Genomic DNA, 14,349 nt, shown 5'->3' with positions numbered 1-14,349 from the left:
CAGCCCTGACCTCCCAGGACGGCCTCCCACCATCTGTCCCACACCCAAGCAGGACATGGGCACTGAGGTTCCCCTTCCCAAAAGGTCTCAAGCACCTCTGGAGCCCTCTGGACACCAGATTCAGCCTTCTCCAGGTGCAGCATCATTCCAGCAACATGGGGATGAGTGACCTGTGCACAGCTTCTGTTCTGAAGTGTAAAAGGCATTCTGAAATTTGCAGGGGAGACTCCAGAACACCCCAAGAAGCATCACCACAGTGCCCTTTCAGAGCTGCTGTGCCACCACACAAGAACAGAAATCTCCTGGGATTTGGGAGTGAGTGAAAGCAGCTCTGGATCCTCAACTCTCAGAGCTGCTCCACTTCTCCTGGCTTCAGTGGGACCAGATTCAAATGCCTCAGCTGAAGCTGGGCTTCAGCATTTGCTGAGGAGGAAAATCAGCTCTGGCTTTCATCTGTCTCCTCCATCCCTCCAGCTCAGCATTCCCCCTCCCAGTCTGGAGTGGGACTAAACCTCTCTCCCCTCTCCACATTAACAGGTCCAACCTCACAGGAAAAGGCACTTCCAGGGAAAAAACATCAGGCATTTCAAGCAGATATTTGATGGCACCCCAAGGATGAGCAGAGCTGTTCCTCTTTGTCCTCTTTCTGAGGCTGAGCAGCAATGCCAAAGGGAATCTTTGATTTCCCAGGAGGAAACAACCAACTTGCTCCCACTACTGATAAATGTGATTGCACCCAAACACCTCCCTGTGTCCCATCAAAAGTAACAAACCCTTGAGGCTCTCCAAAGCACCAAGAGGTCCTGGGGAGCAGCTCAGAGATGCAGCACATCATCCCTGCTCCTGCCTGGTCCCAGCTCCCTGGGAGCAACGGGCAGCACTTGGTTCCAGGGAGGTAGAAGTAGGTCAGCTCTGCAGCTACAGCATCCCACACCACCCTGGACACACAAAACCCTGCACAACTGGGAAACTGAGCTGTGCCCTAGGAGTTATCCCAGCAATCCAGGGTGCAGCTGGGTTTTGGGGCTGGATTTACCCTTTCTGGGGCTGGAGTGCTGAGGGATGGGCAAAGGAGCAGAGAACTCTGAGACCAGGTTGAAGAAGATTTTGTTTTGTCATGGGAAGAAGAGTTTTGTGTTTTCCTGACTCATCTCCCCTCAGTTTCCCATGGAAAACCTCAACACTTAGCACAGCTCCTGTTCCAAGCCCAGAGGAGCCTTTCTGGCAGCCCAGAGCTGCCCTGAGTTATCGCAGAAATCCAGGGTACAGCTGGGTTCTGGGGCTCTGGATTTACCCCTTCTGGGGCTGGAGTGCTGAGGGATGGGCAAAGGAGCAAAGAACTCTGAGACCAGTGTTGGGGAAGATGAAAGCCTTATAAATATGATTGCTTGGCAAAAGATTTTGAGAATATAGAAATTATAAGCGAGATTGGAATGAAAGCAAGCTTTGAGATCCCTCAGTTACTGAACAACTGGAAAACAATGGTGTGGCCAGCTGAAGGTGATCCCCTTTTGATGGAACAACACCCTCTGCTTGCAGACAGGCCCAAGGGGCAGAGCAGACCCTACAGCTTGGCAGAAGGGGCCCAAAGAGGAGTTTTTAGGGTTTAAAATGTAACACAGTGTAGTAATGTAATGATTCTTACAGGCTGTATGTAAATGCTGTAGGATTTGTATCTTGTACTAGATTGGTTAGTGAGAATCAGAATATTCAACACAGAAGATTTATGGTATTGTAACAGGAACCTTGCTCTCTTGCCCGTTTACTCTCTTACCTTTTTACTCCCTTACTCTCTCTCTCTCTCTCTCTCTCATCCTCTCTCCCCCTCTCTTCTCTCAGTCCTGCTCCAGCTGTGGCTGGCAGCTCCCAGCAGGGCCCTGCACCCAGGCCCTTTGCAATAACCCACAAATTCCAGGCCCTGGCTGCAGAGATCTCTCCTCTCCATCCATCTCCCCGACGCTCCTACAGACCAGGTTGAAGAAGATTTTGTTTTGTCATGGAAAGAAGAGTTTTGTGTTTTCCTGACTCATCTCCCCCTCAGTTTCCCATGGAAAACCTCAACACTTAGCACAGCTCCTGTTCCAAGCCCAGAGGAGCCTTTCTGGCAGCCCAGAGCTGCTGGCAAGGCAGCACTGACACATCTCAGCTCCCCACGCTCGAACCCACCAAAAGCCACCACAGGGGAGAGCAGGGGAAAAGACTCTGGGTTTTTTGCTTTTTTATCCTACTGAAAACCTTTTGGTCACCTTCAGTGACAACCTCACCATGTCCCCAGGAGAGATGTCCCACTCACACCATCCAGAAATGAGGGGTTGAAACCCAAGGAGAAGAGCTGGAGAGGCAGAGGTTGGAGCACTGCACCCCCAGGGAGGGCAGTGCAGCCAGCACGGGGTCACTGACCCCAAAGGGGAATCACAGACCCCAAATGGGAGTCACAGATCCCAAATGAGAGTCACAGACCCCAAATGGGAGTCGCAGACCCAAAACCGGGTTCACAGAGCCCAAATGGAGGTCACAGACCCCAAATGGGAGTCACAAACCTCAAATGAGAGTCACAGACCCCAAATGAGAGTCACAGACCTCAAACAGGGGTCACAGACCCCAAATGAAGGTCACAGATCTCAAACAGGGGTCACAGACCTCAAATGGGAGTCACAGACCCCAAATGGAGATCACAGACCCCAAATGGAGGTCACAGACCCCAAATGGGAGTCACAGACCCCAAGTGGGAGTCACAGACCCGAGACGGGGGTGACTGAGGGGGAGAACACTGGGGAGGAGAACACAAAATGTGGAGCCAGCATGGAGAGATGTGTTGGATGGAGGTGAAGCAGATGGAGGGGCAGGTAGATGTGGGTTTGGGGAGCAGAGGACAGCCAGGCAGGTGGATGGAGATGAACCAGTCTTGGGTCAGCCCAACAAACCTACACTCAACCTCCACGTGTCCTGCTCACTCCTCCACCCGTTTTACCTTTCTGGATGCCTCCATCTGCTGCACAGGAGAAGTCCCCCGTGGCCAGCAGGAAGCACGTGGAGGATTTCTTGTTCTTGTCCCGGGTGCTGGAGCGCCGCATCGGCCTCTGCTCCTCGTCCGCCGGGGACAGCGGCTGCTCCTCGTCCGACAGCACCACGTTGGCCTCCCCGTTCTGCTTGGAGTCTGCAGGGAGGGAGGTGCCACAGACCCATCAGCAGCTGGCAAACTGTGAGAGTCTGTCTGAATTTTCCCTCATCTGCCTCACGATCGTCATTTGGGGACCACTGAAGAGAAGACCCTCCCCTGTCGCAGACATCTTATATGGAAAATCCTTTCCTTAGGAGTTTTCCTCCTGAGAAGCTGAGAGGCCTCAGGAATAAAATGGAAACAATGGTTATCTGCTGCTGTGGAATGCAACAGGTGCATCTGGGATTGGCCTCATGTGGTTGTTTCTAATTAATAGCAAATCACAGTCCAGCTCGTACTCTCTGTCCGAGACACAAACTTTTGTTATCATTCCTTCTTTTTCTATTCTTAGCCAGCCTTCTGATGAAATCCTTTCTTCTATACTTTTAGTATAGTTTTAATATAATATATATCATAAAATAATAAATCAAGCCTTCTGAAACATGGAGTCAGATCCTTGTCTCTTCCCTCATCCTGGGACCCCTTTGAACACGGTCACACAGGACAAACAGATATGATTCCAAGCAGCTCCAGTCCTGCTGAGGGTTATAAAACCTGCTGGGGATGAAACACCCCAGGTTTTGTGAGATCCACCCACCCTAATTGGAGGGAATTAGCTCTCCAAAATTCACACTGCTGAGGAACGGGCTGCTTGGGGTGGTGGGAAGTGCTAATTTATGTCCCCTGGCTCCCTGGTTCCTTGGCTGAGAGGATGCTCTGCCACGTGAGGGCCTGGCCTGGGCTCCTGGCTCTGACTGCTCCCTGCTGCCAGGGCTCCTGGGGCAGATGGGATTCACAGGCCTGTGGGAAAAGGAGATTTATAAAGGGAAAGAGCTGTTTGGGGCACCCAGAGCTCCCTGTTTCCTCAGCAGGGGAAGCCCCAGCACTGTTAAACACCTCAGTGTTGGTGCAGAACACAACCCCACCATGCTGCCTCCTGTTCCAGACACCCCAGAGGTGCCACTGGCAGCACAGCAAGACAAAGGGGGCAGAGCAGCCACCATGGCCAGCACTGACAGTGGGGCAGGGCTTGGACGGACCTCCAAAGGTGGCCAAGGGATGGTCCCCACAGCTGCCCACAGCTGGGGCTGTGCCTTCTGCTGAGCCTAAGGAAAGACTGGCCAACCCCCAAACTTCAGCTCAGTGCATGTGACCAAAAAAAAGAGAAATGTCCAGGGACTGGTTTTGCTGAGGATTTGAAGCAGCACCGCAGGGATTCTGTCTACCAGCAGATGAATGAGGAGGTGGGGTCAAGCCCCAGGGAATGTCCATGGATTTATCAATTTTGGTGAAGGTTACCCTGATTTATGGTGGGAGGAAGCAAAGGAAAAATCTGTGCCAAGGGCATGACCAGGCTAACATGAGAGTAGGGTGAGTGGCCTTACCTCTGTCACTGTGAGGGAGGGGTGGGTTAGGCAGGGATGCCTTGAAGGCCACCACAGTGACTTGATCTGTGCCATCAGGAGGGAAGGATATGGCTTTTGGGAAAGCAGGTGGCCTTCCCCCCTGCCTGGATGGGGGATTCAACCTGCAGTGCCCTGTTCCCCAAGCACCCTCACACCTGAGAGGCCCCACCCAGAGCTGGGGGTCACACCTGCACCATCCTCAGGGACACAGGGACCAACAAACTGCCCTGAGAGCTCCCAGAGGTCTCCCCCTCCCTCAGCCCCACCTTTGGGGTCTCACCTGACCGTTTCCTCTCAGTCACCCCCTCCTCTACTGCCAGTGGGCAAGTGTCACTCTGGGTGCTGTTCCGGGGCGAGTTCTCCTCGGATTTGCCGTAGGTGGGGGAGTCCAGTGGGGCTGGACGGGGTATATGCTTTTTCTTCTTCTTTGGCAGCTTCTGCTTGGCCATGGCCAAGGAATAATACATCCCAAAGTTATTGACGATGACGGGCACGGGCATGGCGATGGTCAGCACCCCGGCCAGCGCGCACAGGGCGCCCACCACCATCCCCGACCAGGTCTTGGGGTACATGTCACCATAGCCCAGGGTGGTCATGGTGACCACGGCCCACCAGAAGCCGATGGGGATGTTCTTAAAGTGAGTGTGGTCGCTGCCGGTGGGGTCGGACGTCTTGGCTCCGATCCGCTCGGCGTAGTAGATCATGGTGGCGAAAATCAAGACCCCCAAGGCGAGGAAGATGATGAGGAGCAGGAATTCGTTGGTGCTGGCCCGCAGAGTGTGGCCCAGCACCCGCAGACCCACAAAGTGCCGCGTCAGCTTGAAGATCCGCAGGATGCGCACGAAGCGAACGACCCGCAGGAAACCCAGCACGTCCCGGGCGGCTTTGGAGGACAGGCCACTGAGACCCACCTCCAGGTAGAAGGGCAAGATGGCCACGAAGTCAATGATGTTGAGCAGGTTTTTAATGAAGAGAAGCTTGTCTGGGCAGCAGATGATGCGAACCAGGAACTCGAGGGTGAACCACAGCACGCAGACCCCTTCGATGTAGGTGAGGATGGGCTCCGTCTCCACCTTGTGGGTCAGCAGCACCGTGGTGGTGTTGCCCACCACCAGGGTCTCCGTCACGTTGACGTCGATGTTGAAGGCCTCGTGTGTCTCCAGGCAGAAGGTTGTGATGGAGACCAGGATGAAGAAAAGCGAGGCGAAAGCAACCACCTGTGAAAATCAAAGTTACACGGGCTGTGAGCTGATGTGGGGCAACTTCTTCTGTTTGGAGGAGGTCAAAACACTCCAGGTGCTGCCACCCACTTCCCCAAGACCAAGGGAGGAGAATGAGGAGAGATTCCTGGACCTCTCCCATGGGTTATGTGGGGCAACCTGTCCTGTCTGGAGGAGGTCAAAACACTCCAGGTGCTGCCAGCCACTGCCCCAAGACCAAGGCTGGAGAATGAGGAGGCATTCCTGGACCTCTCCCATGGGTTGACAGCAAACCTCAGTGCCTGGGGCCATCAGTCCAGGACCTTCTCCAAGTGCTCTGATCTGTGCAGGAGAAGATGTGCTGGGCTCCCCAGCTATGCAGTGGTGGGATTGAGGGGGAACTGGGACAGTCTGGGACTGGAGCAATCTTCCAATGGGAACAGACATGAAAAGGGAGTTTTGACAGGACAAATTCAAAGGGCTTTCCCTTTGAACACAACCCCCTCCAGATGCCAGGTTCACACTGTTCACAGCCATGAGCTCTGGGGTCTGCATGTGTCAGAGACATCATTCACCCCCTCCCTGAGGGTCACTGGTGGGTGGTGTGTCCACAGAAGATCCAGGACCAGGGGAGGAGCAGGCAGAGCTCAGCCTCCTGCTGCTGCCTGGACCTGGTGACACCCAGATGTTCCCTGCTCTGCCCAAGCAGGGAGATCATTGTCCCCTCCATGTCACCTCCTCCTCCTCCCTTCTCCTCGCCTCAGATGTGGGTGAGGAGGGGCCAGCAGCACACACTGGAAGTCACAGGCTGTGTCACAAAGTTCCCCCTGGTGCTCCCATCAGTCCTGCTCAGCTCCCTCCCTCCCTCACAGAGAGCCCATTACCTGGAGCATGTTTCCAAAAGTTTTGACTGGACAAATTCAAAGGGCTTTCCCTTTGAACACAACCCCCTCCAGCTGCCAGGTTCACACTGTTCACAGCCCCCGCCCCAAAAAAAACCCCAGTTTTGTCACCATGATATTTTATGAAAAATCCTTTTGCCAGGATCTTTTCTCCAAGAAGCTGGGAAGCTTCAGCTTCTCCATGTTTTGCTGCTTTGGAATGTGATCAGGAGAATTGTTTACCCAGCGTGTGAAATTTGTTTTACTTGATGACCAACAACAGCCACCTGTGTCGAGGCTGTGAGCAGTCACAAGATTTTATTATCATTCTTTTTCATTCCTTGCAAGCCTTCTGATGAAATCCTTTCTTTAGTATAGTTATAATATATCATTTTCTCTTAATATAATATATATCATAAAATAATAAATCTGAAACATGGAGTCAAGATTCTCATCTCTTCCCTTGTCCCTGTGAACACCACCACACAGCTTCAGAGCAGAAAAACTCTTGTTCTACCTCCCTGCAGCACAAAAGCACGGTGGTTTCAGCTCCCCCAGAGCAGGTCCTGCCGCAGCCCCTTTGCTGGACGTGACCTTTTGCTGTCAGAGCCACCCAAGCGGCCGCTCCTGGCGGAGCAGCACCGTGAGGCTGCTCCAGGCACAGCCCGGATCCTCGGCCGGAGTGAATCAGCAGCAGAGACAGCCTGAGTCACGCTGGAGGAACACCCGACCCCCGAGAGCGGCGGTGCCCTGCGGCAGCCCCGAGCCTGCCAGGAGCGCCCTTGGGGCTGTCCCCAAGGGCAGAGCCACACGGGAGAGCACCAGCCCTGCAGGAGTTTGGTGTGAAGTTTAAATCTGGCGTTAAATGATGGAGAAACCTCTGGAAGATGGTTCTCCTGCCCCAGTGAGAGACACCTGCCCGGGGATGCAGTGAGATGCTCTCACCCCTCAGTCAGACCCCTCTGGATTGTGCATGGGGATTCAGCTCTGAGGGCTGACCTGTTGTGTCCAACAAACAAATCCAGCAAAATTGGGATCTTAAAGCAAGGCCAGCTTAAGCAGACAAGTGTCTCTACACAGTGGTGGCACAGCCAAAATAATCTGCTTTTCAGCTGAGGGCTGAGTCACGTTCCTGAGCTTCCCTGTATGGGGGATCTTGGGAAAACCTGAAGAGTAAAAATTTAGACTTAAAGCAAAGTAGAAAAGAAAAAAAAAATCACCCAGGAAGGGAGGGAGACCATGCAAACACTTGAGTAATGAAGCAGCCCTGCTGCTGGGTGTGAGGTGAGACCTGATTTAGCCCAAGGAGCAAAATCAGCCTTTAAAAATAGAAGTTGGGTTCACAGCCAGTGCCAGTGTCCCCCCAGAGTGCTGCTCCAGTTCTGTGTCTGACCCAAGATGTCTCACCTCAGCCTCAGTCTCTGCTCCAAACTCACGTCCTTTTCCAAAACTGCCTTTAAAATAAAATAAAATCAAATCTATATATAAACCAAATACACACCAAACAAGTCCTCCAGAACCTGCTGATGTTCTACACAATATTGACCAGTGCTGCTCCAGTTCTGTGTCTGACCCAAGATGTCTCACCTCAGCCTCAGTCTCTGCTCCAAACTCAAGCCCTTTTGCAAAACTGTCTTCAAAATAAAATAAACTCTGTGTATAAACCCAATACTACCAATACACACCAAACAAGTCCTCCAGAACCTGCTGATGTTCTACACAATATTGACCTGCACTCAACAGCTTGCTATAGGTGTCACCAAAAAATCCATGACCCTGCAGAGGGTCACCAGCCTGAAAGTCCCCATGAAAGTGAGGTCAGGACTCTCCAAGTTGGGCTGCAAAGGGAAAAACCAATGAGGAGCTGCATGTAAGGAGAGTCTGGACATGGAGGTAAAATCCCACCCAGGGCGGTTTCCCATGGGGAAGAGAAGTGTGAAGCTCCAGCTGGGACAGCAGCTGCACCAGGGACCAAACTTTCCCTGAGTGAGGAGCCAGGGACCCCGTGGCCATCGATGGTGCACGGAGAAGAGGCTGAAACATGGCAGAGATTTCCAACCACACGCTCACAGTGCTGCCAGCTCAGGAGGAGAAGTGCTGGAGGGAGAGAAAGATGGAAATAACGAGGAGCCAACTGAGTCAGGGCCCGAGGGGCTGCTCCATAGAGAGGAGGAGCAACGACCGACCGGAGAAATTCAGCTCTGGAGACTCTTAGTCATGGCTGCCACACAGAGAGCGAGTTTACATGGACAGCCTGGGACTGCTGCTTCCCAAGGTTTGGCAACTCCAGCTGCTCCAGCACGTTCCCTGCAGCCAGCAGCACCTCTGGGGCTCTGGCAAGAAAGGGGGAGACCCCAAAATAGGGTATCAAAGAAATCCCAACCACTGCGAACCTCACCCACCAACAAAGGCAGGGCAGCACCAGGAATGCTGTACCCACAGGAATCCTGCAGCATTCTGGTGCTGGATGGTGGTTCCTGCCAGGAACTGGGTGCACTCAGCAATTTGGGCTGGTTGCCGTGCTCTGTGCCTCAGTTTCCCCTCTTGCCAGAGCAGTTCTCCTAAGCTCTGGTAAAACTACACTGGTATTTTTTCCTGTTCCCTCTGGAAGTTGATCGTTCCCATGGCACTGCTGAGCTGAACATTTATGTAGAGCAGTGAGAAGGAAGCAGGGAGATCCCAGTGCAAACTGGTCCCGCTCCAGCCCCAGCTGGGCCTCAATCACCACCATCTCTGCTCCCTCCAGCACATTCCTCCTGCTAAAGCCTTTCCAGGATCAGCTCAGCACACAGGAAAAGCAGAACCAAATGACACCAGGGGGAAAAAAAGGAGTTGAATTATTGTGCCTGGGTTTATTTTTAATTTTGTTTAATTTTTTATTTGGAGCTTTACACCACTCAGAGCATCTCTCCAAGGTGAAGAACCCTCAGAGATGGGCAGAGGAGGGGGTACCCTTTTAAAATGGGTTCAGCTCTTGCTGCCCAAGCATTCTCTGCATGTGTGTGTGTTGCTCTAACATTTGCTGCAAAAACACCTCCTTGCCAAACTGACCCCTGCCCTGCGTGCTGCTCGTGGGTGTGAAATGCCTGCAGAATTTCTTACCATTGATGGAGTTTTTTTACACCTCTAAATGCATCCAGAATTCATCTCCATCCCAACTGCCTGCCTGGGTGTGTGTGGCAGATTTATAAGCTGGGCGTGCCAGGGGCTGGGTGGGTATTGGGGGGTCGGGGCAGAGCTTTGGGGATGATCTACGAGGAGCTGGGAGAGGAGAAACATGCGCAGAGCAGCGCCTGAGCACCGGGCTGGGAGCCTGCAGACACTCTGGGGTTTGGGGGACATGTCCTGGGAACATTGGTGCTCATATGGAGGGACAGCCTGCGTGCCCAGGGAGGGTCTGGGGTTTGGATTTTGGGGGACACATCCTGGGCACGTTGGTGCTCATATGGAGGGACAGCCTGCATGCCCACGGAGGGTCTGGGGCTTGGGTTTTGGGGGACATGTCCTGGGAACATTGGTGTTCATGGGGAGGGACAGCCTGGGTGCCCAGGGAGGGTGGGGGTGTCTCTGGTGTGTGGATGAGCTCCCATGTGCACACACATGGTGCCAGGGCCATGTGTGGTGAGGGGGCTGTGGGACCCTGGTGGGGTGTGTGGGGTGTCAGCGGTGCCTGATGGGTTCTGTGAGCCACGGGGGTGGCCCTGGTGGGGACAGCGGGGTACAGGGGCACAGGGTGTCCTTTGGGGCTGTGGCCCTACAAGTGAGGAGCATGAGCTGCTTGGGGACAACCATGAGGATCCTGTCAGTGCAGGACCTGACCCCCAGCCCTGACCTCCACTCCACACCTGGGCTGTTCAATGCAGGTTTTGGCATGGTGCAGCCCAGCAGGAGGAACCCAAACATCCTATCCTAGAGCATCCTGAAACTCTGCCAGGAGCCAGCCCTGCCAAGGACAATCGCTCATCTCTGAATGCCCAGGAGGTGCCCAGGGAGTGCTTGAGGGTGCAAAGGGGGCAGGGATTGTGCTTGCCCCCAGTTTCAGCCCAGATGTGATGCGCTGGGAGGTGATTGGGAGACAATGGAAGAGGTGTCCTGTAGGATGGGACGTGGCTCACATGCCCCACAGCAGGAGGGGGACAGTAATGGGAGGGCCTCATGTAACCCACCAGGAAAGCCAGCCTTGCCTTTGGGGATGGGGAGGCGAAGACACAACCCCAGCACGGCCCCATCCATCCCACCTCCCCACCAGCACCTTCCAGGAGCTTACCCTTGCCGCCTTGGACGAGTAGGGATCCTCAAAGAGCGCCCACATCTTGGGCTGCCAGTTCCTGCAGCATCCACCCCCTCCGGCCGCCCCTGCCGCCCCTGGGGGCCTGTCATCCATGCCCAGGCGCTGCAGGGCCATCTCCCTACCCCCTTCCTCTTCAGCCTCCTCTCCGGCAGCCCCTCCACCAGGCTCGGGACTCTCAAAGATGTCCAGGGCCTCCTCGGCGTCGCGGTGCTGCCTGTAGGTCATCCAGCAGCAGGGCTCCACGTCGGTCTCGTCGATGCCCCAGTAGGTGAGCTCCTCCTCGAAGAGGGGCCCGCAGATGTCCGCGGGGCAGTGCAGCTTCCCCGTGCGGTAGTAGTTGAGCACGTAGGAGAAGATGCCGGGGTGCCGGTCGAAGAAGAACTCGTTGCTTTTGCCATCAAAGTCAAAGTTGCTCTGGGCGTCGGGGTCGGCCAGCCAGGCCAGGCGGGTGCCCGGCAGAGTCCGCAGGGTGCTCTTGTAGGTCTCATGCCGGGTGCCGCCCACATTGATGGTGATCTTGTCCGACTCTTCCCCTTTGCCCATCTCTTCCTTCAGGCATGTTTTGGAGGGTGGTTTGTTCCCAGACTTGCGTCCACGGTAGGAGGAGACACACACCGAGCTGATCATAGATTTCGGTGGATGGGAGATGCCCACAACGTGCACCCTTCCTCCGGGCGAGGAGCTGGGGCTCGGCCAAGGCGGGAGGGGAGGACGGAGACGGGACTGGGGAGGGGAAAAGGGGGGGCTCAGCCTTGGCTCTGGCCTCGGGGGGAGCAAGCCGGAGCCGCGCCGGACACCGCTGGCAGCCGGGGGACAGCAGGGGAGGCTGCAACCTCCACCCCCTCCAAAGCCACCCCCCCCAAAATAAAACCGCCCTAAACCGGGAGCCGGCCCAGCCCCGCCGGGCAGCAACAAGTGCGGGATGGAGGGGCCAGCAGCGGGCGGGGGGGTGCGGCAGCCGGGGGGGATGCGGGCCCGGCCGGGAGGATGCTGGGGAAGGGCTGGGGGGATGCCGAGCCCGGCCGGGCGCTCTGTCCCCCCCTCTCCCGGTACCTGCAGCGCCCGGCGCGGGGGGGCCCCGCCGCCCGCCCCTCCCGCTCCGGCGGCTCCGCGCTCCCTCCGCCCCCCCGGGCCGGGCTCGGCGAGGAGGCGGCGGCCGGGGGGGGCTCGGACCCGGTTAGCGGTGGAGAGAAGGGGGGGATGGATGCGCCTTCTCCTCCTCCCCTCCCGCTCTCCCTCCCCGGGGGTTCACGCCTGGCCGGGCCGGGGGGGCCCTGTTGCGCCCCGGCGGTGCCTCCCCGCGGGGATCAACGCGAGGGAGGCGGCGGGAGCGGCTGCGGGGCTTTTATAGCGCTGGGAGCTCGCGGTGGGGTTACGGGAACCGGGGACCCCCCCGCCCCACGCCCAGCCCCGCAGCGCGCCCGGCGCCCCCCCGGCGCTGCCCTCCCTGCCATCCCCACATCCATCCCTCCCTCCCCTCCATCCTCCCATCCCTCCATCCATCCCTTCGTCCCCTCCACCCCCAGCCCAACCCTCCGCCTACCCCCGGGCCCCCCGCACCCCCCGGCACCGGCTCACCTCCCCGCGGGGCCCGACGTGCCGCTGAGGCTCTCGGGGGGTCGGTGTCAGCGAGGAGTGAACCCCGGACACCCCAGCTCCTCTTCGCGCCGGAGGGGAAATGCAGCCCAGAGCTGCCTGCGGATCTGGAGCCAGCTCTTGGCAGAGGCTCCCGCAGATCCCATCCCTCCCTGGCTCGCAATCCCTCGCTCACCGAGAGGTCAGCAGAGACCGACCCCGGGGCCGCTGGGGTGCTGGGAGGCTGCACTCAGCCCTGACCCCCCTTCCCTCCCACCGCCCTCCCCGAGCATCTCTCCGCCCTGTTTCTGCTCCTGCGTGCGAGCTGCCCCTTTCCGCAGCGGCTGCCGGGGCTCGGGGTACCAACAACCCCCAGCCCCCGGGGTCCTTCCCCTAAACCCCCCTCCCTGGGGGGCCCCGAGCCCCCCGGGACGCTGCTGGTGCCCAGCTCCGGGGCTGGGCAGGGGGTTCAGGGCTGCGGTGCCCCCGGGCCGAGGCTGCCCCCCAGGTGGGGACCTGAGCACTCATCCTGCCAGCAATGTTTACTTCTGCACTGGCACTGCTGCACTGAGGGGATGGGGAAGGTTTTGGGATCATAGAAGGGATTCAAGCCCAGCACAGGCCTGGCATTGGGGTGGGGGGCTCCTCCAGGAGGGGCAGCACTTGGGAAGGGGGTTCTTGGTGCAGGGTGAGGGGACATGGAGGGGGGGATGCTGCCTCAGCACCCCTCTCTGCACCTCCCTCGGCTGTGCTCTGCATTGTCATCCCACCAGGGCCCCTCCTCACCCCCTGCCCAGGTTTGTCCCCCCTGTTCGTGATGTGCCCCCCAAAATCCATTGGGGAGCATTGGGGGCAGCCGGGGGAAATGCTCCACCCAAAAAACCCACGAGGCACGAGAGCCACGCTGCGATCTTACCACCAAGAAAGCCCCAAGAAAGCTCCAAGTGTGACCGCAACTCCGCAGCTTCCAGGGCCGGGTCCTGAGCGGGTGGAGGCTGCCGAGGCTCCACACCCGAACCACCCCGAGCTGCACCCGCGGGAGAGCCTGGAGCCCGAGGGAAAAGCGTGCTGGAAAGATCGAGCCTTGCATCACCGGCCAGGCATCGCAGCTCAGCTCCTGATCGCCAGTTCGGCCAGGAGGGAGGAATGCTGCGACCTGATGCTGATGTTGTATCTGTTTTATCTGCCGACTTTCATCCCGCCAGGAAAAGCTCCGTGCACCCGAGCGCGGCCGTTCCTGGGGTGGGAGGAGGTGGCCAAGCAGACAAATGAGTTGTTTCTGGGGAAGGAAGAGATCTTTTAGCCAGCAACACCCGCCCAAAGCTGTCTGCTCTCTAAATATGCCTTCTGATTTTTAATGTCCATGGGAAAGGAAAAAAAAAAAAGGAAAGAAAATAGAGAAGGAGAGAAAATGGAAAGAGCTGGATAAATAAGGGTCTTTTTGGAGCAAGAAAGAGTCACTTCTGCAGGGATGTCCTGCAAGGCTCAAGGCACTGAGATAACATCCAAAGGATGGAATGAAGAGCAGGACCTGGAAGATCTTGGGAAAAAAAAAAAAAAAGAAAATAGAGAGAGAAAAGGAGAGAAAATGGAAAGAGTTGGATAAATAAATAAATAAATAAATAAATAAGGGCCTTTTTAGAGCAAGGAGTCACTTCTGCAGGGATGTCCTGCAAGGCTCAAGGCATCTGAGATAACATCCAGAGGATGGAATGAAGAGCAGGACCTAGAAGATCTCAAAAAAAAAAAAAAAAAGAAAAAGAGAAAAAGAGAAAAAGAGAAAAAGAGAAAAAGAGAAAAAGAGAAAAAGAGAAAAAGAGAAAAAGAGAAAAAGAGA

The 14,349-nt window shown here is 56.2% G+C and overlaps 1 protein-coding gene across 5 annotated transcripts in view; it reads right to left on the bottom strand.

Moving 5' to 3' along the window:
• The window catches only part of KCNC4 (potassium voltage-gated channel subfamily C member 4), a 28,312-nt gene extending 13,963 nt beyond the window's left edge, over positions 1-14,349 (bottom strand). For 2 of the 5 annotated variants that reach the window (XR_011682876.1, XM_071450320.1), the window contains exons 1-4: positions 13,429-14,347; positions 10,914-11,660; positions 4,847-5,783; positions 2,972-3,157 (exon numbers count right to left, since the gene is read on the bottom strand). Coding sequence is in view for 4 of the 5 variants with exons in the window: in XM_071450320.1 (XP_071306421.1) it covers positions 2,972-3,157; positions 4,847-5,783; positions 10,914-11,660; positions 13,429-13,602 (2,044 nt within the window). In the remaining variant the exon portion in view is untranslated. Of the gene's footprint in view, positions 1-2,971; positions 3,158-4,846; positions 5,784-10,913; positions 11,661-12,515; positions 12,774-13,428 lie in introns of those variants that run through there. The other 3 variants (XM_071450318.1, XM_071450317.1, XM_071450321.1) reach the window with 3 other exon arrangements.

This window comes from Agelaius tricolor, unplaced genomic scaffold (assembly GCF_023055355.1).
Source record: "Agelaius tricolor isolate 1412-34295 unplaced genomic scaffold, bAgeTri1.0.p SCAF_30, whole genome shotgun sequence".
Classification (NCBI taxonomy): domain Eukaryota; kingdom Metazoa; phylum Chordata; class Aves; order Passeriformes; family Icteridae; genus Agelaius; species Agelaius tricolor.
This window is presented reverse-complemented; position numbering and strand designations above follow the sequence as displayed.